At 38.6% G+C, this 25,535-nt stretch overlaps 1 protein-coding gene and 1 long non-coding RNA gene across 13 annotated transcripts in view; both read right to left on the bottom strand.

The window, feature by feature from the left end:
- The window catches only part of CNTNAP3 (contactin associated protein family member 3), a 200,310-nt gene that overhangs the window by 157,410 nt on the left and 17,365 nt on the right, over window positions 1-25,535 (bottom strand). For all 12 annotated transcript variants that reach the window (XM_084994548.1, XM_021072822.2, XM_021072824.2 and 9 more), the window contains exon 2: window positions 7,044-7,154. In XM_084994548.1, coding sequence (XP_084850674.1) covers window positions 7,044-7,154 — 111 coding nt within the window. The remainder of the gene's footprint in view (window positions 1-7,043; window positions 7,155-25,535) is intronic.
- On the bottom strand, window positions 17,509-23,452 carry LOC146396409 (uncharacterized). The gene is made up of 2 exons (XR_014828251.1): window positions 18,676-23,452; window positions 17,509-18,590 (listed from the first exon to the last, which is right to left on the bottom strand). It is a non-coding gene; the product is annotated as an uncharacterized LOC146396409 (long non-coding RNA).

Below are 25,535 nucleotides of genomic sequence, written 5' to 3'. Positions count from 1 at the left end.
TTTCAACAAGATCCACAGCAGAAAGACACCGAGGAAGCAAAGACAGGTGGGTTAATTTGAAGTGAATAGACCCACCCATCTCCAAGGCATCTGTATGTCAAGAAAATAAATGGCTAAATTGAAAGTGTCACCAAGGGAAGTTTCCTTCCAAAATCTTTCTTACATTGTCTCAAATGGGATCTCATCAAGCGGTGTGTGTTTCTTTTCTCACTTAAATGCATCTTAACTCACAGAAGATGCCTTACAGATTCCAGGTGGGGCTGGGTGAGTGGGGGAGGGTGAGAGAAGCAGGTGCTCATCGTTCTTTCTCTCTGTAGGACGTTCCCAGGAAAGGGGGACCAGTGGGCGGGCAAGCCCTGGGGATGTTCCCTGACCATTGAGCTCAGAGATCTCTGGGCCGTACACATTGACATCTTTGTCAAAACCCCATCTATGATGCCAAGGGGAATTTGAGCATTTGCTCAAGATCTGACTTCTTACGAAGTAATTCCAATGATTTGCATATATCATTTCTGGATATCAGGATGTAAAAAATGTGGGGAGTTCCCGCCGTGGCACAGTGGTAAGGAACCCAATTTGTATCCATGAGGATATGGGTTCGATCGCTGGCCTTGCTCAATGGGTTAAGGATCCGACATTGCCATGAGCTGTGGTGTATGTAGGTCGCAGACGTGGCTTGGATCTGGCATTGTTGTGGCTGTGGTGTAGGTCATGCAGCTCCAATTCGACCCTTAGCCTGGGAACCTCCATATGCCATGGATTCGGTCCTAAAAAGACAAACAAACAAACAAAAAATGCAGAAATCCCATCTCTGGACCTATCTAGGTAACCTCTGATTCCCTTTCTGCTCCGCTTCCTGCAATCTGCTAGTAGCCTGAGAAAGAGAACAGGCAGTTTTCCCAAAAGTGCATCCATAAGGGAAAAAAAAAAAAAAATCACACACAACTGCCTCATTGCAAAACAGATTCCTCTACTAAATGCCTTATAATGCCTTTATAAACAGACAATTCAAAATTAAATGAAAAGTAAGTGTACTACGGTTAATTTGTGATTTGCCTTAAATGCGGGTAATATCAGGTCGGGGCGGGGAAGGAGTGGAAGCACCTTGTGACTGTTTACTTGTGACTCCCTGATGTCCTGTGCACAGCATCCCCAGGGACAACTTTTAATGCCCTTGGCATTGAACATTCATCTCTGCAGCTCTTTCCGCATAAAATAAACAAACATCCAGTGGTACTGTGCATTTTGTTCTGCTTCCCTCATATACACTCCTGACCAAGCTTTAAAGAAACATGCAGTAGAGAGGCATTCAGATCTGAGTTGATCTTGGGCTTTTCAGTTCTCATTTGTTTGAAGTTCTGTACAGACAAGTCGATAAGACGATTTCATTCATTTCCCACCTTAGAAGTAACAATCAGAATTGTCCAGCAAAAGCCTATAAACAATCTGAACATGCAGTAAATACCTCATTCATGACTGAATAAAATGTATGACTCAGCTTATTTGTTCATATCCCTTGCAATCTTCCTGTTGACAAGAGGTAGAGCTCGGAGATCTGGTCTAATTCTATAAAAGCCTCCTTGTGCATCTTTTGGAGGCCCCCTGAGTTATTCAGAAGAGAAGTGATTCCAGATCATCCTTGAGGCCAGTCAGAATAAGCAGCCCCTCCCTCTGATGTGGAGAGAACAGTGGAGGGAGATGGTACCCAGAAAGGGTAGGCCAGGTACCCCACCCACATCTGCCCCCACCACTTCCCACACACATGTGGTTCCGTCCCTAAGGCAATAGCTCCTTCCTCTTTTTAATTAAATATAATGTTGGATCATGTCAGGAAATGCAAAGGTGAGAGGCTCAGAAACAAAACTGTGAGAACTAAATTATCCATCCAAAGGTGAATGCTCATTCAGCCAGAAGCCTCTGTGAAAAAACAAAACAAAACAAAAATGCTGTGGGATGATAAAACTTACATTTTCTTTAGGGATATTATGTAGCTGAATTCATTGTAATTTGTAAGCGTGCTGTGAGAGCCTTGGATTAAAAAGAGATATGCACAGGTGACCTGTTATATAAAATAGAGTAGTACAATAAGAACCCAGAAAGGATGAGGTCTAAGCATCACACAGTGCAAATACTATTCTCAAAGGAGGTTTTGTTTTGTTTTGGGGGGAAGCATTCATCCCCAGAAAAGTGTCGCACTATTATGTGTCAGAAAAAAGCTTGCTTCACTGGACTTCCTTGGAGGAAACATGACAACAAGGAAAGATGCCACTGCAAAGATGACAGGACAGAGAGAACAAGGAATCCCTGAACTACCACCTTCCCAGCAGCCCCTAGTCCAGGAAGCTCCATATTCATTTTCAGAGCAAAGGTGGAGCAGCTGACCATAGGGCTCACTGAGGGGATCCACTGGCCTTTGTCATTGGCTATGGTCTTCCTGGACCAGCAACTGTGTCACAAGTTAAAACAGCAGTTCAGGACTCCTGAGTGCTTTGATTTTAACAAAGGATCCATGTATCATGCATGATTCGAGGTGCCTCGTAAAAGGTTGCTAATTGAATCTCACCCTTTGGTAGGACTGAAGGTCACCTCACTGGGTACATCTTTCATCAGTGGCCCCAAACAGGAAAAAGGGAATATCCCTAGAAGAGGCAAGGCAATTGCATTGTATGGGTAATCCTGGAAAGCACTGTGAGGTGATGGAACAAAATACATCCCCATAGGGATGCCAATAATATTTATTAAAAAGTGAAGTAAGGGAGTTCCTGTTGTGGCTCAGCGGTAATGAAACCAACTAGTATCCATGGGGGTGCTGGTTTGATCTCTGGACTTGTTCAGTGGGTTAAAGGATACAGCATTGCCATGAGCTGTGGTGTAGGTCACAGACGTGGCTTGGATCCTGCGTTGCTGCGGCTGTGGTATAAGCCTGTGGCTACAGCTCCAATTACACCCCTAGCCTGGGAACCTCCATATGCCGCAGGTATGGCCCTAAAAAGCAGAAAAAAAAAAGTGAAATAAAGAAAGACATCCTGGTGTTTGCCAAGGATACATGCTGTGAAATAGATAACGTTCGTGAACATTTGTGTATATTATGCATGATATAAAAAGTGAATTACTTTGAAAAGGAACAGAGTAGAATTTGTTAGACAACTATTTCAGAATTGCATAGTGATGAGAAGGGCTTCCACATACCTTTAGGGAGAAACTGGATATTTCTTCAGGAGATTTTTGAGAAGTAAAAAACAAAAACAAAGTCATTTTTATAGCATGTTCTTCTTTAGAACAATCAGATTTCAGCAATCTTGATTTTGTAAGAGAAATATTAGGTGACTTGTAATTTGAAAAAAAATCAATTTAATATTGATGGAAACAAAATCAGCCAATATGAATAGTCAAATCCAATTTGACTGCAAAGATGTAAAGTTTCAAGAAATGTACGTTCATCTAACGGTATCAATTTTCTTGAGCAGGTATATGAATAAATGTATGTGTCAGTGTTTTTACTCTTTAAAATCTATCCATTTTGAAAAATTACTCATTCAGGCATTTCTAGCAGTTTATGTTTGCCGGTATAAAAAGGTAAGGTGTATGACGTCCATATGGACACTTCGTTACATGTATTATCTCGAACCCAAACTCAGACCTCAAAATGGAAATGCTAGAGGAACCAGACTAGAGATTTCAAAAGCAAACACCAGAAGCTCTTCGTCCAATATTGAGTAATGAATTGACCCATTGCCATCTCTACAATAACCTACACTTCCATTAGGGACTTTACAGAAAACACCAACAAACAGGTGGTGACACTCTCAGGAATCACGGTTTTCAAATCTCCTGGGCCCCATTTCTCCACTTGGACTCTGCTTGTCCCTAGAAACACCTGGATCTCCCCTGACTTCTCTGCCCATCCCTCTCCATAGCCTTCATAGATCTCTTTATGGCAGTCTTTCCTAAGAAATACTTTACTACTTTTCATAAATTAATAGAAAACAAAATAAATATACAAATAAAATGCAGAAGTAAAAAACACAGAAAAGAGAAAACATGAAATGTGCCATATATTCTTATCAATTAATATTTGCCATGTGTTAAATCAGTGAAGTACTTTCAAATCATAAAATGCCTTAAATTTTGAATTATTTGGCTTTGAGGGTTTATAAAGTGGCTCAAATACATATATATATAATACATATATACACAAATATATATACATACATACATGACAAATTTTGTATAGACAATTTTCTTACCACCTTTAGGTATCAGACAGATGCAGTGATCAGCTATTGCGTATAAAATTCACAGAAGCAGCTGTGATATTTGAGACACTTCTAAGTCTTTTGTTTTGTTTTGTTTTGCTTTGTTTTGTTTCTTTTTACAGCCACACTGGCAGCATATGGAAACCCAGGCCAGGAATCTAAATAGAGCCACAGCTGAGGGCTAAGCCACAGCCACAGCCATAGCAACATCAGTTCCAAGCCACATCTGCAAACTACACCACAGCTTGCAGCAATATCAGATCCTCAACCCTCTGAACAAGGCCGGAGATTGAACTTACATCCTCATAGAGACAACGTCATGTCCTCAACCCCCTGAGCTACAATGGGACATTTCCAATTCTTAATGAAAGTTTTGGAAGCTCAGTGATCTGGGCAAAATAAGAAACCAGGAAAGTAAAACAGCACCTCCTTTAAGACCTTCAAATACCATAGCATGGACCAAGGAAATTTTAACCATATAATCAGGGAGTCTAACATGATTTTCATCACTAGATCATACACAAAGTATTCAAAAAGGCTAAAGTTACTATATATAAAGAATTGTCATCATTACACTCATCCATACTTTGTACTATGCACTTTTGATACGATAATAATCTAACCTAAAGTGAACTAATACTTTTTTTTTTGTCTTTTGTCTTTTTAGGGCTGCACCTGTGGCATATGGAGGTTCCTGGGCTAGGGGTCAAATCGGAGCTGTGGCTGCCAGCCTACACCAGAGCCACAGCAACTCAGGATCTGAGCAGTGTCTGCGACCTACACCACAGCTTATGGGAATGCCAGATCCTTAACCCACTGAGCGAGGCCAGGGATGGAATCCCGCTTCCTCGTGGTTCCTAGTCAGATTCGTAACCACTGCACCACGATGGGAACTCCAACAGTGAACTAATATGTTCTCCAGCCTTTACCAAGGCAAAAGAAATGTCAGGAAAGGCTCTGGGATGCTTCTTTTAGGAGAAAAGGCACATAGATAATCCTTCAGAAGGAGTATTGATAAATTGTACTTTCTAAAGCAAGTATTAGAAATGGGACTGAAATCAGGTGGGAATACGTAGGAAGATTTAGTGAAATGAGCACTATATCCAGTCAACAACCTTTAAAAAAAAAATCTCATCCATTGATTTTCACTCTCTTAAAATAGTTAATACAAATTTGCAAATAGAGTAGTTTGACTATAAAGGATACACTTTATACTTACCATTTTATGATGAAGGCTTATCCTATTCTGAGCTATTAATTTTTAATTAAATATAATGGAAATAAGTTCATCTTAAACTTCAGGATTTTCCCTTCTAATGTTTATAAACTTCCCAGTGCCACCATCCTGACAGCACTGGAGGTTTGACTCATAAAGATATTCTGCACATGCAAATTAGAAACACAGCACACAAGCCCCTGGGGCTTCTTCAGACTGATTGAATATGGTGCTTATTGAGTTTTTACCATTTCAGGGCAACCACTGGAAAGTTTAGATGTTAAGCTGATATTAGAGTAACCATCAGACCAAAAATGGGTAATTTGATAATTTAATTAATCTCACTGAAATCTGGTTTCAGTGAATATATTTTCACTGAGATGCTAAAAAGGATTATTATGCGTGCTTTGAGAAGTAAATATCTGGCCATGAAATGCTTCTTCCTGAGAAAACACCATGAAGGTGGACAATTAATGGACATACACTCCCACCCTGAGCTCACTGAATTTCCACTCTTGTGTCCTTACTCTTTGCTACTGATCTATTGGATCACTTGCTAGGTTTCCACAGTTGATTTTTTTTTGGGGGGGGTCTATTTTAGGGTCCCACTGGCAGCATATGGAGGTTCCCAGGCTAGGGGTCGAATCCAAGCTGTAGCCGCCGCCCTATGCGGGATCCGAGCCGCATCTGCGACCCACACCACAGCTCAGGGCAACGCTGGATCCTTACCCCACTGAGAGGGGGCAGGGATTGAACCCGCACCCTCATGGATACTAGTCGGGCTCCTTAACCACTGAGCCACGACGGGAACTCCGAACACGGTTAATTTTAATGTTTACTTTCGGAATTAATCTTTCATAAAAAATTCATCTATCCCTTTAAAAAGTAGTGAAACATTCGCAGTGTATGTATTCACATCTTCAATCCATCGACCTATTATTTGTGCAAGAGAAAAGGTAATTTACTCAAACACACTCCCTCCAGTAGCAAGTACGGATTAATATCTCTCCAAAAGCTAAGTCATTAACTCCCTTCCCATTGACAGGAAGGGAGTCTTTATTTTCAGTAGCAGCCTTCACCTGGTCTCCTTCCAGATGGTATCATTTTCCCATCATACCCCTCGGCACCTTCACGTCTCAATAGACGTCATGTAGTGTCCTGTCCAGTCTTCCCAGCGGCTGCAACCCTGGCTCCTTCATGTGTTGTTCTAGTTAATTCATAAACAGCACACTTGACTAGTCACCCTTCTCTAGCCTGTTCTAAAACTAAAAAGGGGTGACAACATTGGAAATAATTTACACTCCAATAATCCCCTTCTCATAAATTTCACTGATGATCATTTGCTGGCCATTAATAAAGATGGAAGATACCAAGGCAAACAAAAAAAACCGATGCTAAGCCAGAGGAAAGCTAGCAAAGGATGATATGATGAACCTGCTGCTTTCTTCAACTTCAATAAATTCCATATAATTAATTTTTGAGCTCTAAGAATGAATATGAACTAAGAATGGAAATAATTCTCTCTGTGAAAGAATCATGACGGACTTAGAAGAAGACAGTTGCAGACTCACCATCTCTGCGATTAAGACTGGCAAAGCCAGGGCCATGGCTGCTGGACAGCTCTGAGGAGCTGCTGAAGGAAGCCCGGGGCAAGGCAGACGCCAGAGGGGCATCACAGTTATCTGGGGGGAAAAATATCATGTTCAGGTTAATACACTGATTAAAGCTTTTCTCTCATCTCTTCTTCCTTCCCTTTTTCTTGCCTTTCCTTCTTATTTCCCTCGAATCCTCCCTCCTTTTCTTCCTTATTTCCCTTCTTTTTCATTAACAGGTTAGGAAAATGCTACAGCCTGTAGCAAACATCAGTTTGCCAGGTAAATGTTGAACAGCAGGCTTTAAGGACTGGTAGCATTTGCCACTTCTCATGGCATAAATATTCACATTGTGACCAATGTAAAGCTATCGACATGATGCCATTGACTATGAAGTTGCAAAAAGACAGGGACACATCGCATCATTATACTTTCACCACACAAATAAGATATGTAAACAACCTTAAAAACCTTAAGACACCATAACATAAAGTAGGGACTGGTGAGTTTTCAGAGTTTATTATTCATGTTTTTAACTTGATTACTTAATAATGCTTTAATTGTAATATAATTTAATTTTAAATAATGACTCGGTTTTCATGCAAAATTCATGAAAAGTTAATGACTGGCTCTGGCTAGATGCTAAAAATTGGTTTCAGCACATCACTCCTCATGGGAAAATATGAAAAGTATGTCCTTGAAAATCAGAGAGAACACTGTAAGGGCACCACTATGTCTATTGAACTTGGCACTGAAAGTTAATTCAAAATTAAAAGCACAAAATGTGGAGAACAAAAGCAACTGTTAACATTTCCAGATGATATGATTATATAGGTAGAAATTTGGAAATAACTTAATAGTCCATCATACAAAAGCTGATTATATTTCTAAACTTATTCATAGTTAGAAAATAAATTAAATAGAATAGCAAATAGCAACAAAGCATATAAAGTATCTAAGAATGAGTCAAAAATTTATAAGACATTTATGGAAATAATTATTAAACTTTTATTGAAAGACATTAAAGGAAAATTACATAAATTCAGATCAGAATAACAGCAAATAGGAAGAAGAGTGTTTTAAGGTATAGGTTTTCCCTAGTTTGATCCAAAGATTCATTAGAAGTCCAGTCAAAAGCCCAGGAGGGTTTGTCATAGAACTTGAAGCAGTGAACCACATGGCTCAAAGTTCTTCTTAATTTATTTTATTGTAATTTTTTTTTGCTTTTTAGGGCCACACCCTCAGCATACGGAAGTTCCCAGGCTAGGGGTCCAATAGGAGCTGTAGCCACCGTCCAGAGCCACAGCAATGAGGGATCCAAGCCACATCTTCAACCTACACCAGAGCTCACAGCAATGCCAGATCCTTAACCCACTGAGAGAGGCCAGGGATCAAACCTGCAACCTCATGGTTCCTAGTCCGATTCATTTCCGCTGCACCACAATGGGAACTCTGGCTTGGAGTTCTTAACATGGGGTACAGATAAGATTTAGGGGGTCTGTTGAGAGAAGGAGAAAAAAATTACATCTTCATTCTCACTAACCTCTTGCTAAAATTCAGCATATTCTTCCATCATGAATAGAGACAAACTATACCATACTCAGTAGTTCTTTTGCATTTGTTACCAACATAAATTGAAGATACTTTGATAGCAATCTTTGTTGTCACAGATATCTAGGAATATCTTTTATGATCCTCTTTACTTATAATATTATTTATTAAACTCACCACTAGATCTTGTTACTTAATGTGCTGAAAAACTAAGATGACATTACATTACAATTTCTAATACATACATATATATATTTTGCTTTTTAGGGCCACACCCATGGCATATGAAGGTTCCCAGGCTAGGGGTCCTATTGGAGCTATAGCTGCTGGCCTACACCGCAGCCACAGCAACATCAGATCCAAGCCGCATCTGTGACCTACGCCACAGCTCATGTCAATGCCGGATCCTTAACCCATTGAGCGAGGCCAGGGATGGAACCCGAAACCTCATGGTTCCTAGTCAGATTCATTTCCGCTGCGCCATGACAGGAACTCCCAATTTATCATATACTGATATAGCATTTCAATATAACTTCTACTTTGCAGCCTGATGTATGCATTTTAGGCATGTACAAGCCCCTGAAAAGGAGTCACAGGCTTCAGCCATGTGCCAGAGGGGTCTGTGGCACAAGAGCAAAGAAGCACCGGCAGTGAAAGTGTGCACTGCAAGTACAAAGCTGCTGAGATAGTACTGGGGCATTCTTAGCATTTCAGAAAACTCCAGAAGAAAACGTTTATCCACAGTCCATTAACTGCACCAACTCGAGTGTCAAAATGACAATTTCTCGGAGGCAAGAGCCTGCTGAGCAGACCGGGCCTGCATCATTCCCATGTAGTTAGACTCTAACTTAACCCCCGGAGTAGCACAGCTAGGTGAGGGCAAGTCAAGATTATCTCCACCAGCTGTTCAACTTGGGAAGCCTGCTCCTTTCCCAGCCTCCACCCCAGCCTGGCTCTCTTTCCAAGTCTCCGCAGACACTCCCCGCTCAGTCCTCTCTGCTCACACCTTTCTCCTCTCACCATTTTGGGGGGCTTTCCTTACAGGGCTGGAAACTGAAGGAGGATCAAACACAGATTCTGGAGCCAGGTTGCGGGTGGATATAGCATTCACCAAGTTGCCTGCTCTTGGGATATCACCTACCCTCCCTAAGCCTCAGTTATCTCATCTGTACAATGGGGACATCACACAGTTGTATCACAAAACTGTACAAAGGGGTCTCACAATTAACAGGATTTCTATGAGGAGTCAAAGGGTTTGCTTTCAACACTTTCACTCTGGTAAAACAAGTCATCACATGAGTGTCCTCAAAATCTTCTATAAAGGAATTCCCGCTGTGACACAGCAGAAGAGAATCCAACTAGTATCCATGAGGATGTGGGTTTGATCCCTGGCCTCTCTCAGTGGGTGGGGGATGCGGCTGTGGTGTGTCAAAGGTGTCAAAGACCTGGCTTAAATCTGGCTTTGCTGTGGCTGTGGTGTAGGCCGGCAGCTGCAGCTCCAATTCAGCCCATACCCTGGGAACTTCCATATGCAGCTCCGATTCAACCCCTAGCCTAGGAACTTCCAGAGGGCACAGGTACAGCCCTAAAAAGAAAAAGAAAAAAAAAAAAATATATATATATATATATATGTTCTATGAGGACATTTTCCCCACAGAGAGACATAGAAGGCAGCATGCAAAGTTCCAAACTGTAGGCTCCTTTTTTATTAGTTTTTCCAAAGAAAGCCTATGAATCTTGGTCTTAAAAAAAAAAAAAAAAAAAGACTAGGAAGTAATAGCTTTTATATTGTACGCTTTTCTCTTAAGGAACAATTTCATAAAAGCTTTTTTCAAGGATACTTTTCTTTATAACCCTAACTTGGAGGCTTCAAAAACAGTTGTTCCAATTTACTTCCACACAGTCAAATCTGAGAATGCGGGTGGTCAAAAACGAGGTGACCACATCCCACAAGGCTTGGAGGGGAGTGGCTCTGTATTTGGACAGCGTTTTCCGTGCATTCACTGTGTTTCTAACTAAACTACATTCTTGCAGGGTGAAGACTTAGATGTCATCCAAAATCTCCACTAACCATTATTTTCAAATGGAAATGTCTATTTTTTTAAAGTACAGTTGATTTACAATGTTGTACTAATTTCTGCTGCACAGCAAAGTGACCCAGTCATGCATATATATATATATACATTCTTTTTCTCATGCTATCTTCCCTTATGGTCTATCCAAGGAGATTGGATAGAGTTTCCTGTGCTGTACAGTAGGACCTCATTGCTTATCTATTTTAAAGGTAATGGTTTGCATCGACTAACCCCAGACTCCCAGTTTACCCCGCTCCCTCCCCGACCCCCCTCGGCAACCACAAGTCTGTTCTCTGTCTGAGTCTGCTGTTTTGTAGATAGGTTCGTTTGTGCCATATTTTAAATTCCACCTATAAGTGATACTACATGGCATTTGTCTTTCTCTTTCTGACTCACTTAGTATGAGAATCTCTAGTTGCATCCATGTTGCTGCAAAGGGCATTATGCAATGTCTATGTTTTATACTATGATCCCTGAAGCCGAAATTGTTAAGACCCAATTTAATTTTTTTCTCACAGCATTACTAAACATTTGATTTCCACTATTATTCTTATCAGTAATCTGATAAATATCATTTCTTAATGCTTTAAGCTATCAGAATTATTTATAAATAAAACTGTTTTGAACCAATGAGATGGCAAACCAATTGAAAAGAGCAACTACCTACCACTTAGGAAAATGAGTACAAGTAATAAGCTTATAAGAATTCACAAATGAGAATAACTAACATTACAGTTAAATAGGCTAAGACAATTTTATGTCTCTTTGTAATAACCACTTATATTAATATGAAATGAGTCTATGAAATAATCTCAATTTTGAAATGCACTTAACTCCTTTAGAAGTTCAAATGCATTCAAGGTTAGGTTCTTAGAGAAGCTTAGAAATTCTAAAGGGAAACCCATGATCCATTGTAATGTGTTTTACAGAAAAAACAAACACACCATAATTGTTCATGATTTATATATGATTCAGACCAGAGTGCTAGAACATCCTTGGGTGCATGCTCATATAATAAATTCATATTTATGAAATACTCAAACCTTGTCTCAGTATCTGTTCCTATGGTAAAGTCATTTTAATCAATAGCTTATTGTCTGTCTTGCCAACAGAGCAGCGTTATACTGAAATTATAGAACAATATTACAATATTTCAGCTTCTATTTTTTTAAAGTTATATACATATATATTTTTTTCCTCCGGGTAAAATATTAGAAATTCGGAAGTCCCACAGCTGAGGAACACATAGTTGGTTTAATCCTCTTAATCTAACTAACACTATCTGAGCGTTTTCCAGACTCTTGACCTCCTCTTAAAACTACTAAAATCTACCCCTCTCCACAAATAAAGTTCCAGACAGACCTCTTTGGATTACTACAGCACATTGGTAATGCATTTGTTCTTTGTTCCTTCAGAACTTTCAAATCCAGTTTATACCCAACTGTATATAAGTGGTATGCATTATGTTCTGAACTAGATTAAAAATGCCTCCACGCAGAAAATGTGTGCTTCTTTGTTGCTGGTTGTTCACCCCTCAACATGCCATGATGAACTCCAGTCCCTGGAATGGAAAGGAGCGTGTGGTATAAACTTCCCTGGAGCTGAACTCCTGGTGCTACTTGCTCCTCCCAAGTGGGCAGCTTGAGGGCCCAAATTGTCGTGATGTTCAAGGCCCACAGCAAGGCCCCTCAGCCTCTGGACCAGCAAGATTCAGAAGTGGACTCAACAGGACCTAAAGCCACCTAGGAATCATTTCCCCATCAAGAGGAGTGAGGGCTGGAGCTAGCCTGTAGCTCCAATAGCCACTGTTCCGGGTGGTCCATCAAGGCCTCTGAGAACTTGATAAACAACAGTGTCATCCCCTTGCTATTCCCAAGGCATGAGCTCACACCACATAAGTGGAGCTCCATCTTCGTACAGATTCCCAAGCAATGTCTTCACCACTTTGGACTCCAGTTCTGAACTTGGTCAACTGTTCTGGAGGCACTTGCCAGTTTCTAGACCCCAGCTACACATACAGTGCACAGGTGGTGGTGACCCCCTGGCATCTACAGGCCATTCTAAGCTCATGATCCTGGCATATAGGACATTCTAGGGACTCTTGCATAATTCTCCAGCTCCATCTCATCTGCTACTGCCCACTTGCTCCAGAAAATGTGTGCTACGGCAGGGTCCCGGTGTGTTCATATACACTACTGCCCCATGTCTACACTCGGCACCGCTGTGCATGCCATGAGCTTGAACAACTGCACTAGACCCAGTCATTTAATTTCATGACCCTCAACACCCAGCCTGATAGGCTATGGCCTAGTGGACAGCAGAGGCGATTTCTAATTTCTTGTTCTTCCAATAAGATGCATTCTAATAGTAGAACACAGTTGTATCTTTGCCAAAACAAAATCAGAAAGACCACATTTCTGGCTAATTTATTTAATTCACACAACCATAGAGTTTATGCCTAGGCATTAGCAGAATCCAAAGGAAAGCACTTTTATCTCTACTCTTAGGCTTCTTTTATTTATTCATTTATTTATTTATTTTTATTTTTATTTCCGTTTTTTAGGGTTGCACCCATGGCCTGTGGAAGTTTCCAGGCTAGAGGTCGAATCAGAGCTACAGCTGTCGACCTATACCACAGCCACACCAACGCAGGATCCAAGCCATGTCTGTGATCCACACCAGAGCTCATGACAATGCCAGATCCTTAACCCACTGGGCAAGGCTAGGGATCGAACCCACTCCTCATAGATACTAGTTGGATTGGTTTCTACTAAGCCACAGCAGGAACTCCCTACTCTTAGGCTTCTTTTAACACATAGATCTAGACCTGAATGTTGACTGTAAAATTATTCTTCAATGGTGAAGGCTTCACTTCTCACTCTAAATCAAATGGTAACACTATAAGTACAGTTTGTCTTCAATTTTAGTGGTATATATTCAAAACATTCATTGTTCTTATAATTAAATTATATTTCTGGTTTCATTTAGCCAAGTGGTTTCATACTGTTAGTGTTTCCTTTTTGATCACAGCATTTATAAAACGCCTTACACTTCTTTTTTTTTTGTTTTTGGTCTTTTTGTCTTATCTAGGGCCATACCCACAGCACATGGAGGTTCCCAGGCTAGAGGTCCAATTGGAGCTGTAGCCACCAGCCTACACCAGAGCCATAGCAACTTGGTATCTGAGCCATATCTGTGACTTACACCACAGCTCACCGCAATGCTGGATCCTTAACCCACTACGTGAGGCCAGGGGCCGATCCCACAACCTCATGGTTCCTAGTCAGATTCGTTAACCACTGAGCCACGATGGGAACTCCGCCTTACATTTTTTTTGAGAAAAATTTAAATTTTAAAATAGTACATTCCAAATTCTGACACCCAAGTAGCAGAGAATATTTACCTAGGCAAATACTTTTAATCAAAAAAAAAAAAAAGTTGTCTGCCTAATGATCTGGTTTTGATCTCTCAGAAAATCTGCAACTCAAATACAAAAAATCAGTTTTTGAAAAGCCTTCCTCTCAGAGCTGAAATCAATGAATTTGAAAACAGGAAAGCAATGGAGAAAAATCAATGAAACCAAAATTTGATTCTTTGAAAAGATCAGTAAAACTGATAAGCCTTTAGCCAGGCTAGCTTGGGGAAAAAAAAAAAAAGAGAGCGAGACTATAAATTATTAATACCTGAAATGAAAGAGAGGACATCACTACAGATCCTATGGACAGTAACAGGATAAAAAAGGAATAATATGAACAACTCAATACTCACAAACCTGGCAATCCAGATGAAATGGACCAATTCCTTGAAAAATACAATCTATATCTATTAAAGAATTTGAATCAATAACCCAAACAATTATTTTAATAATATAATAATAACCGTCCAAAACGGAAAGCACTAAGTTCAGATGGCTTCACTGGTGAATTCCATCAGACATTTAAGGAAGAAATCAGGCCATGCCTCTATAACCCATTTTAGAAGATAGAAGCATAGGAAATGTTTTCTAACTCATTCTACAAGGCCAACATTACCGTAATACCCAAACCAGTCACAGATATTACAAGAAACCTACAGACCAATATGTCTCATGAACATAAATGCAAAATCCTCAACAAATTAGCAATCAAATCCATCAATGTATAAGTAGAATTCTATGTTGCAAATAAGAGGAATTTGTCCCAAGTATGCAAGGCTGGTTCAACATTGAAAAAAAATCAATGTATGTTTTCCATCACATCAACAAGCTAAAGACAAAAGATCATTTGATCATATCAACAGATATAGAGAAGCATCTGACAAAATCCAACACCCCATCATAATAAAGAAAAACCTCTTATTAAATTAAGAGTAGAAGTGAACTTCCTCAGCTTAATGAAGAATAGCTACAAAAAAACTTGTCGCTAACACCACACTTAACAGTGAGAAAACAGAGGCCTTCCCGGTTAAGATCAAGAACTAGGCAAAGACTTCCCCTCTCACCACTCATTTTCCATATCCTTCTGGAAGTATTAGTTAATGAAATTATTCAAGAAAAGGAAATAAAAGAGGTACATACTGGGAAGGAAAAAAATCTTTCTTTGTTCATAAATGACAAGATTATCTAAGTAAAAAATCTGAAAGAATAGAAAAAACACATTAAAGTAATAGGTGATTATAGCAAAGTTACAAGACATAAGGTTAATATACAAAAATCAACTGTTTTTCTATGTACCAACAATGAACAAGTAGAATTAGAGATTTAAAACAATACCATCCACATTAGCACCTAAAATATGAAATACTTAGGTATAAATCTAACAAAAAATGTATAAGATCTATACATTGAAAACTACAAAACTCTGATGAGTGAAATCATCAGAAGAACTAAATAAATGGGGAGAGACTCCATGTTGGATAGTTATACTTGATATTGTCAAGATTTCAGTTTTTCCCAATTTGATCTATAGATTCACGGCAATACTAAAGTTCCAGCAAGTTATGTTGTTGATATCAACAGACTGATTCTAAAGTTTAAGTGAAGAGGCAAAAGACCCAGAATAGCCAACACATTATTGAAGAAGAACAAAACTGTAGGAACTACACTACCTAATTTCAAGACTTGCTGTAAAACTTCAGTAATCAAGACAATGTAGTACAAAAAGGGAACTGACAAATCAGTGAAACAGCAGAGAAAGTCCAGAAGGAGACCTACACACATACAATCAACTGATCTTTGACAAAGGAGCAAAAGCAATATAGTAGAGCAAAGACAATCCTTTCAACAAATGGTGCTTGAACAAATGGACTTCCATAAACAAAAACATGAATCTAGACACCCATCGCAAAAATTAGTTTGAAATGGATTACAGATCTAAATTTAAAGCACAAAACTATAAAACTCCTTGATGCTATAGGAGAAAATCTAGATGAATTTACATTTGGTGTTATAAACATAACACCGGAGACACAACCCATGAGGAAAAGAATTAATGACCCAAATTTACTAAAATTAAAAATGTCTTCTCTGCCAAAGACAATGTCAAGAGAATAAAAACACAAGCCACACATCGTGAGAAAATATTTGCCAAAGATGCATTTGATAATGGACTTATTATCCAAAACACACACAGAAATCTTGGACTCAACAATAAGAACACAACTCCATTTTTTAAAAAATGGTCCAAAGGTGACTAACAGACACCTCACCCAAAATATACAGAGGACAAATAAACGTATGGAAAGATATTCCACACTATATGGCTCCAAAGAAATGCAAAAACAAAAATGAGACAGCAATACGCACCAAGGAAAACGGCCCAAATCTGGAACAGTAGTAACACCAAATGCTGGTGAGGTTGTGAAGCAGGAAAAACTCTTACCTATTGCTGGTGGGAATGCAAAATGGTGCAGCCTTTTCGGAAGATACAAAACTAAACATACAATCCAACAACCTGCTCTTTAGTATTTACCCAAAAGGGTTGAAAACGTATGTCTACCAAAAACATGCACAAAAATGTTTATAGAAGCTTTATTTATTAAATTCCCAACACCTGCAAGCAACCAAGGCATTAGTAGGGAATGGATAAACTGGGGTACATCCATATAGTGGAATATTAGTCATAACAATAAATGATCCATCAAGCCATGAAAAAACACAGAAGAAACTTCAATGTATATTACGGAGTGAAAGAAGCCAATCTTAAAAGGCTGCATAGATATGATTCTAGTTATATGGCATTTTGGAAGAAGCAAAATTATAGAGCCATTAAAAAGATGAGGGGTTACCAGTGTTTAGGTGGAAGAGGGGAATGAATGGGAGGAGCTTGGGGATTTTTAGAGCAGTACAGCTACTCCGTATAATAATATAATGCTGGATACATGTCATTATACATTCATCCAAACCTACAGAATGTACAACACCAAGAGTGAATCATAAACTATGGATTTTGGGTGATTATCATGTGTCAGCCGGTGAAGGATACTGGTAATAGAGGAGGTTAAGCATGTGTAAAGGGAGGGCATACATGGGAAATCGCTGTACTTTCTGTCCAATTTTAACGTAAACCTAAAACCGCTCTAAAAAAAATTTATTTTTTTTTTTTAAAGGGAGAGAGGCTTTCTCTTTATCAACAACCCTGAGAATTTGCTTAGAAATAAAGGCTATGATTTAAATAAGGAGATAACCTTTCAGTTGTTTTTCTTCCCCAGGTATCTGCTTAGGAGCCTATTTGTGAAATTTAGCTCTTGGCCTGATGACTGAAAGAATCAAGTCCATTCCTTCATGGGTTTAAAATTGTGCAAGATTGTGTGACTCTACCATCATGCAGAGGAATCGAATATTTAGGGGAGAACAGTTTCATTTTTTTTCACGGGTAGTTCTGCTTCAGCACTCTAAGGAGACAAGGATTTAAACCTGTTTGAAAGGCAAATTTGAATTCGCCCAGGTATTATTCACCCATAGCCACTGAAAAATTTATATGCAGCAAAAAGAATAGATTCCCAATTACGGGAGTGGTTCTAAAATTACAACTAGTGCCAGTTTAATGAATCATCCTGCTTCTCTTATAGGATCGGCACATTAAAAAGAAGAAGAAAGAGAAAGAAGAAGAAGGAGAAGAACCACTGTCTTCTTCAACGTCTATCACAGTGCCTGGCACATGGTAGGCATTTGGTGAGTGTTTGCAGAATTAAATTAATCACAAGTCTAAGAGCAACTTTCTTAAATCTCCATATCTAAGTTACATTTCCACCCTAACATATATTGAGCTTAAAACACTGAAACAGCCAAGTTCGACCTAACAGAAAAATCATGCAATCTTCATTTCCAGGCTGGGTGTGGGGTAGAAATGTGATCGTGGGACCAGGAAGATACAGATAGAGAAGAGGGGGTTCTCACTAAAAGGAAGGGATTGCCCATGAAGCATTCATTTCAGAAGACACCCTTGTTTCTGCTTCCACAGGGCATGGCAGTAAAAGTCAACGATCCACCCCACTCAGATATTTTTTCAGAAAGAATTCATAAATGGAAAGGTTAGAACATGTCTCCATTAGAAGAAAGTAACCTCTCTGGAGTTATCAAGATTATATATGTCTGTGCAATACAATTCAAGGAAGAAATAGACACTGCGGTTTTTCAGACACTGATACCCAAGGACACAGGGATACTGATGCCCATCCCTGTCCCCAAAATGCTGATATCGTGAGAGTCTGACTTGGAGCAAACCATTTGAGATACATTTTTTTTTCTTTTTTTTTTTTTTTTGTCTTTTTAGGGCTGCACCCGTGGAATATGGAGGTTCCCAGGCCAGGGCTCCAATCGGAGCTATAGCCAGCGGCCTACACCGCAGCCACAGCAACACCAGATCAGAGCCTCGTCTGCAACCTATACCATAGCTCACAGCAACGCCAGATCCTTAACCCACTGAGCAAGGCCAGGGATCAAACCCGCCAGATCCTTAACCCACTGAGCGAGGCCAGGGATCAAACCTGCCAGATCCTTAACCCACTGAGCGAGGCCAGGGATCAAACCTGCAACCTCATGGTTCCTAGTCGGATTCATTTCTGCTGCGTCACGACGGGGACTCCTATTTGAGATACAATTAATGATATTTGTGTATTTAAGCCAGACGCACTCTGTTCTTCAGAGAAGTAAATGTATACCACAGAAGCTGTCGGATCTTTGCCAACCTGGACTGTGTGAGGAGAGACCCTCACTGTGGCCACCAAGAGTGCGTATGAAACAGCAGTTTTCACATGAGCAGCAGCCCTGGTATCTGTATTTTGTTCTGTGGTTGTTATTTAAACCATAACTGGAGCATGTTGACATACTTTCAACAATCTGAAACCCTATTAAGCTAGTCTCTGGAAAGATGCACTTGGAAAGCTCAGCTGTTGACTCAGATAAGTATTGCTATCACTTTAAATGTTTAGTTTTAAAAGATTTTAACTATCCATAGACCATTAACTGGGGAACTGCCTTGCTTGCATATAAATCTGAAGTATCCATTTAAGGGACCAAATCTAATAATCCACAGCTCTACTCAAGTGTTAAAATAGTCACAGAGCAATCAAGAAAACAATTTTGGAGTGACGTCAGCATCATGGTGGTAGGAGTCATTCCTTTCTTCTTTCTCCTTTGCTTTACAATGACTGTACAACATCCATAACCATAATTTTTAAGAAAAGGATTTTTGCACAACAGGACATCTAAGACATCCATCGGTGTACCAAAAGTAGGACTGGATCATGGAGTAGGTAGCAGAAAGAGGGAAGTGGTGGCAGAACTGGCGGCAGGAGGTGAAAAGGAGCTGGCTGTTCTGGAAGCAAGCCAGCACGACCTTTCTGGCAGAGGAAGTAGAGGATGAAAGCAGTGAGTGGAAGTCTGCTTAGCCATGTGTGCCCCAAATGGAGGAACTAATTTCTCTTTGAGGGGACATTGCTGTGAATGGGAAAAGGGAAAGGAAGTGTAAATAGACAAAGGGAACTGAAGGGAAGTGTCTCCTGCTGTCTGTCCCCGGAGACAAGAAGACCACCCAAGGACCTCTGGGGCTCCACCCCAGAGGATATCTCTACCAGGCCATGGGCACCCACAAAGCCACAAGTGCTAAATACATACCTCCTTCCAAACACCCTTCGCTTTTTTTTTTTTTTTTTTTTTTAATTGGCAACAGCCAAGTCTGGTAAGAGAAACCAAAAACTTATGCCAGAGCGCCACCTTCTGGAAAATAAAAGGAAGGCTCCTACCTACCAACCTGTTGAATACTCAAAGTTGTATTTAAAAAAATGTTGCTTACTCCAAATGTGTCAGCAGAGGCACTTTTCATCAAACACCATGAAAAGTCATGATAATACAGTATCACAAAAAGAAAATGACAATTTTCCAGCAGCCAAACTCACAGGCATGGAATATTATAATCTAACTGATAAAGAATTTTAAAATAACTTTTAGGAAGAAATACAATAAGCTACAAGAAAACTCAGAAAGGCAATATAATAATCTTAAAAATAAAAATAAGAAACAGATTAAAGAAAGATATTCAAAGAAAGAGATTAAAAAATCTCAAAAAGAACCAGACAGAAATTCTGGAGCTGAAGAACTCAATAAATGAAATAATGAATGTATAACAATGCATTGAAAATAGAGCAGATCAGATGGAAGAGAGAATTAGCAAGCTCAAGGACAGAAGTATAGAAATAACTCAGGTGGAAGAGGAGAGAGGACTGAGATTTTTAGAAAGAAAACCATATGAGAACTGTCTGATTCTTTTGAAAAGGCCAGCATAAGAATGATGAGAATTCCAGAAGAAGAAGGGAGGAGGACGAGGGCAGAGTTTATAAATAATACGAAGTAATAAGAAAATAAATAATAAGAAATAATAGCTGAGAAATTCCCACACCTGGGGAAGGACTGAATATACAAATTCATGAAGGTGTTAGAATATCTTGTTATCTCATCACAAAAAGACCTTCTGCAAGACACATTTTAATGAAGCTGTCAAAAGTCAAATATAAATAAACAATTTTAAAGGCAGTCAGGAAAAAAAGGTATCAACCTACAAAAGTACCCCCATTAGATTTCCAGCAATACTCTATCCGAAAAAGTTATTCTTCAGATAGGAAGGAGAAATAAAGCTTTTCCAAGACAAACTGAAGCTGAGACAGTTTACCACCACTATACCTGTCTTACAAGGAATTAGAATATTGTTTTAAAAAATTAGAACAATATATCAAACCCTTAACTACAATATAAAGATTAAAGGAAAAGAGCATTAAAAATGGCTATAGATACCACAATTTGGTAATGAAAACTCAGTATAAAAAGGGACAATTTCTGACATTAAAAATATAAAAGGGGAAGAATAAAAAGAAGCCTTTATAGATGAATGAAGATAAACTGGCATCAGCAAAAAAGGGGCTATTTTATCTATGGAGTATTTTATGTAAACCTCATGTTAACCACAAAGCAAAAATCCAGACCAGAGACATAAACATTCAAAAGGGGGGGGGGGTGGTGAGCAAATCACCACTGAAAACCACCAACTTACAGAATCAGACAGAAACAGCAGAAAAAAGAAACAACGGAGCAACAGAATAATCAGGAGGCCAAAGGTAAAATGGCAGCGGTAAATTCTTATGTATCAATCACCATCCTAAATGTAAACAGATTGAACTCACCAATCAAAAGGCAGAGTGGATGACGGCTGAAAAAAAACAAGGCCCAACCATATGCTCCTTACAAGAGGCTCGTTTCAGTTCTAAACACATATAGGCCCAGTGTGAAAAGATGGAAGATGATATTCCAAGCAAATAGAGATGAAAAGAAGGTGGGCACAGCCATACTAGTATCAGACAAAAGAGACTTCAAACCAAAACAGGTAAGAAGAGACAAAGAAGGTTATGATACAGTGATAAAGGAGCCAATACATCATGAAGATATAACAGTAATAAATATCAATGTTCCCCAAATCTGAGCACTGAAATGTATAAATATTTAATAACAGATATTAAGAGAGAAAGAGACAATAAGAGCATAATTGCAGGGGACCTCAATACCCCCCTATCAGTAATGGGTAGATCATCCTGACAGAAAATCAACAAAGAAACACTGGACTTGAACCAGACCCTGGGACAAATGGAGTTAATAGACATACATAGATGGTTCTATCCGACAGTGGCAGAATACACATTCCTCAGGCTAGATCATATGATAAGTCACGAAACAAATCTTAGAAAACTCAAGACGACTGAAATCATACCAATTATCCTCTGATAACTGACTGCAGTGATATGAAACTAGAAATCCACAACCAGAGGAAAATGGGAATATTTACAAATATGTAGAAACTTAACAACACACTTCTAAACAACCACTGGGTCAAAGAAGAAATCATAAAATAAGTAAAAAATATCTCAAAACTAAAATGAAAACACAACATATCAAATATTATGGCATGCAGCAAAAGTAGTTCTAATAGAAAAGCTTATAGCAATAAACATTACAAAATTAGAAAAACCCAAATAAATGGCCTAACTTTATACCTCAAGGGATTAGAAAAAAAAAAAAAAAAAAAGAAAAACTTAAGCCCAAAGCTAGCAGAACAAAGGAAACAATGAGTTTAAGTATGAAAATAAAACAGAAACTAGAAAAACAACAGAAAGGATCAAAGAAACTAGAAGCTGCTTATGCAAAAAGATAAACATTGAAAAACCTTTAGCTATACTATGAAAAAAGTCAAATAAATAAAATTTCTAAATGAAAGAGAAGATATTACAAGTGATATTACAGAAATGCATAGAATCATATTACTCTGAACAGCTACATGCCAATGAATTAGACAACCTAAAGGAAAGGGATACATTTCTAGAAACACACAACCTACCACGGCTGAATCAGGAAGAAACAGAAAATATGAAAAGACCAATGAGTAAAGAGATTGAAATAGCAATTTAAAAATCTCAACACAGAAAACTATAGGACCAGATGACTTCCCTGAAGAAGCCTATTAAACATTTAAAGAAGAAGTAGCACCAATTCTCCTCAAACCTTTTCAAAATATTGCGGAGAAGAAAACACTTCCAAAATCGCTGTATGATACCAAAACCAGAAAAGGACAGCACAAGAAAAGTAAACTATAGAGCAATGTCCCCAATGAACATAGATGCAAACATTCTCAAGTGTACCTGCAAACTATATTCAAGAGCACACTAAAAGAATTATTCACAAGGACCAAGTAGAATTATCCCTTAGACATAAGCAAGAATGGTCCAACATATGCACATCAATAAATACAATACATCACATCAATAAAAGGAAAATCACATAATCATTTCAATAGAGAAAGAAAAGGCATTTGACATAAAACAACATCCTTTCATGATAAAAATCCTTAACAGACTGACTATAGAAGGCCATATATGACACACCTATGGCAAAATTATACTCAGTGGAGATAAATAGAAAGTGTTTCCTCTGAGATCAGGAACAAGGCAAGAATGCCCACTTCACTAGTCTTCTTAAATATAGTACTGAAAGTATTAGCTAGCGTAATTAGGCAAGTCGAATTAGGCAAAATCCAAATCAGAAATGAAGAAAATGTCATTATTTGATAATGAAATGATCAATATATATAAAGTCCCAAAGAATCAGCAAGAAAAAATTGTAGAAATTAATCAACAAATTTGTAAAATGGCAGGATAAAAAGTCAAAATATAGAAATGTTTCATTCTTTTACACTAATGATGATGTATATGAGAAAGAAAGAAAACCATCCCATTCACCATAGCATCAAAACCAAAAAAATACCTAGGAATAAATTTAACCAAGGAAGTGAAAGATCTGTACAATTAAAACTACCCCACTGCTGAAATAAATGAAAGAAGGCACAAGCAAATGGAAAGACATAAACAAAATCAAAGATATTGAAGACACAAATGTTCATAGATCCAAAGAATTAATACTGCTAAAATACCTAAAGCACTATGGAGTTCCCATTGTGGCTCAGTGGTTAACGAATCCAACTAGGAACCATGAGGTTGCAGGTTCAATCACTCAGTGGGTTAAGGATCCAGCATTGCTGCAAGCTGGGACATAGATCACAGATAGGGCTCAGATCCAGCATTGCTATAGCTCTTGTGTAGGCCTGCAGCTACAGCTCCAATTCAACCCCTAGCCTGGGAACTTCCATATGCTGCAGGTGCAGCTGTAAAAGTTTTTTTTTAAAAAAATCCTCAAAGAAAATGTTAGGGAAGAAGTTTACTATATTGGTCTTGGCAATAATGTTAGGGGCATGATGCCAAAACAACAAAAGAAAAAAAAATCAATACATAGGACTACATCAAACTCAGAACCTTCTACACATAAAAAGACAGAATGACCCTGTGCTATATAGTAAGTCCTTGTTACACTATTCAGTGCAGTGTAATAACCTATATGGGGAAAGAATCTGAAAAGTAATGGATCTATGTATATGTACAACTGATTTACTCTGACGTACACCTGAAACTAACACAACTTTCTAAGTCCACTCAACTCCAACAAAATTTATTAATATATATATATTTTTCTGTCTTTTAGGGCCGCACCTGTAGCTTATGGAGGTTCCCAGGCTAGGGGTCAAATTGGAGCTGTGGCCGCCGGCCTATGCCACAGCCACAGCAACACAGGATCCGAGCCGCGTCTGCGACCTACACCACAGCTCACAGCAAGGCCGGATCCTTAACCCATTGAGTGAGGCCAGGGATCGAACCCACATCCTCATGGATGCTAGTCAGGTTCATTAACTGCTGAGCCCCAACAGGAACTCCCAAGATTTCTTTTAAAAAGAGAATTAGTCAACAAAATGAAAAGAGAACAGACAGAATGGGAGAAAATTTTTGCATACGGTATATTGAATAAGTGGTTAATAACAAAAATACATAAAGAAATCAGTCAACTCAACAACAAAAAACGATCTTATTAAAAAAATGGAAAGAAGGAGTAAACAGACGTTTCCCCAAAAAAGGACATCAAAATGGCCAAAAGACACATAAAAAGATGTTCAATATCAGTAATCATAGGCAACTACAAATCAAAATCACAATGATACATCACCTCACACCTGTTAGAATGGCTGTCATTAGGAAGACAAGGAACAACAGATGCTGGTGAGGATTTGGTGTAAAGGGAACCCTTACACACTGTTGGTGAGAATGCAAATTATTCCAACACTATGGAAGTTCATCAAAAAATTAAAAGTAGATCTACTGTATAATCCAGTAATTCCACTTCTGAGTAGATACACAAAGAAAATGAACATAGGATTTCGACAAATACATGCACTCCCATGTTTATCACAGTAGCCGAGATATAGAAACAGCCCAAAAGACCATCGATGGATGAATGGATAAAACATATGTGGTACATATACACAGTGGAATATTATTTGGCCATGAGAAAGGAAGCTATCCTCCCATTTGCTCCAAGATTATGCTAAGAGATTATCAGAAAGAAAAAGACAAGTAGTATACGATGTCACTATATGCAAAATCTAAAAAAGTTAAACCTGTAAAACACAGAAAATAAAATGATAGTTACTAGGGGGTGGGGACAGGAATAAGAATGATGGTGTTTATCGATACAAACTTGTAACAAGTAGTAAATAAACCATAATGACCTAATGAATACTATAATGAATATAGACAATAAAACTGTAATTATAGAATTATGTAATGGAATATCACTGCTTTAGCAATCATAATATATAAATGTATCAAAATAACACATTGTATACTTTAAACATACACAAGGTTGCATGTCTAATGCATTCAACAAAAAAGTATGCAATTTTATATTTTTCTGTTCATATACTGTTCACATGAACTACTAAAA

This window comes from Sus scrofa, chromosome 14 (assembly GCF_054392235.1).
Source record: "Sus scrofa isolate SSC_HxYL_T2T_F1_AM1 chromosome 14, Sscrofa_HxYL_maternal_Yorkshire_Landrace_v2.0, whole genome shotgun sequence".
Taxonomy (NCBI): domain Eukaryota; kingdom Metazoa; phylum Chordata; class Mammalia; order Artiodactyla; family Suidae; genus Sus; species Sus scrofa.
Note: the sequence above shows the minus strand (reverse complement) of the source record. Positions and strands in the feature narration are given on the sequence as shown.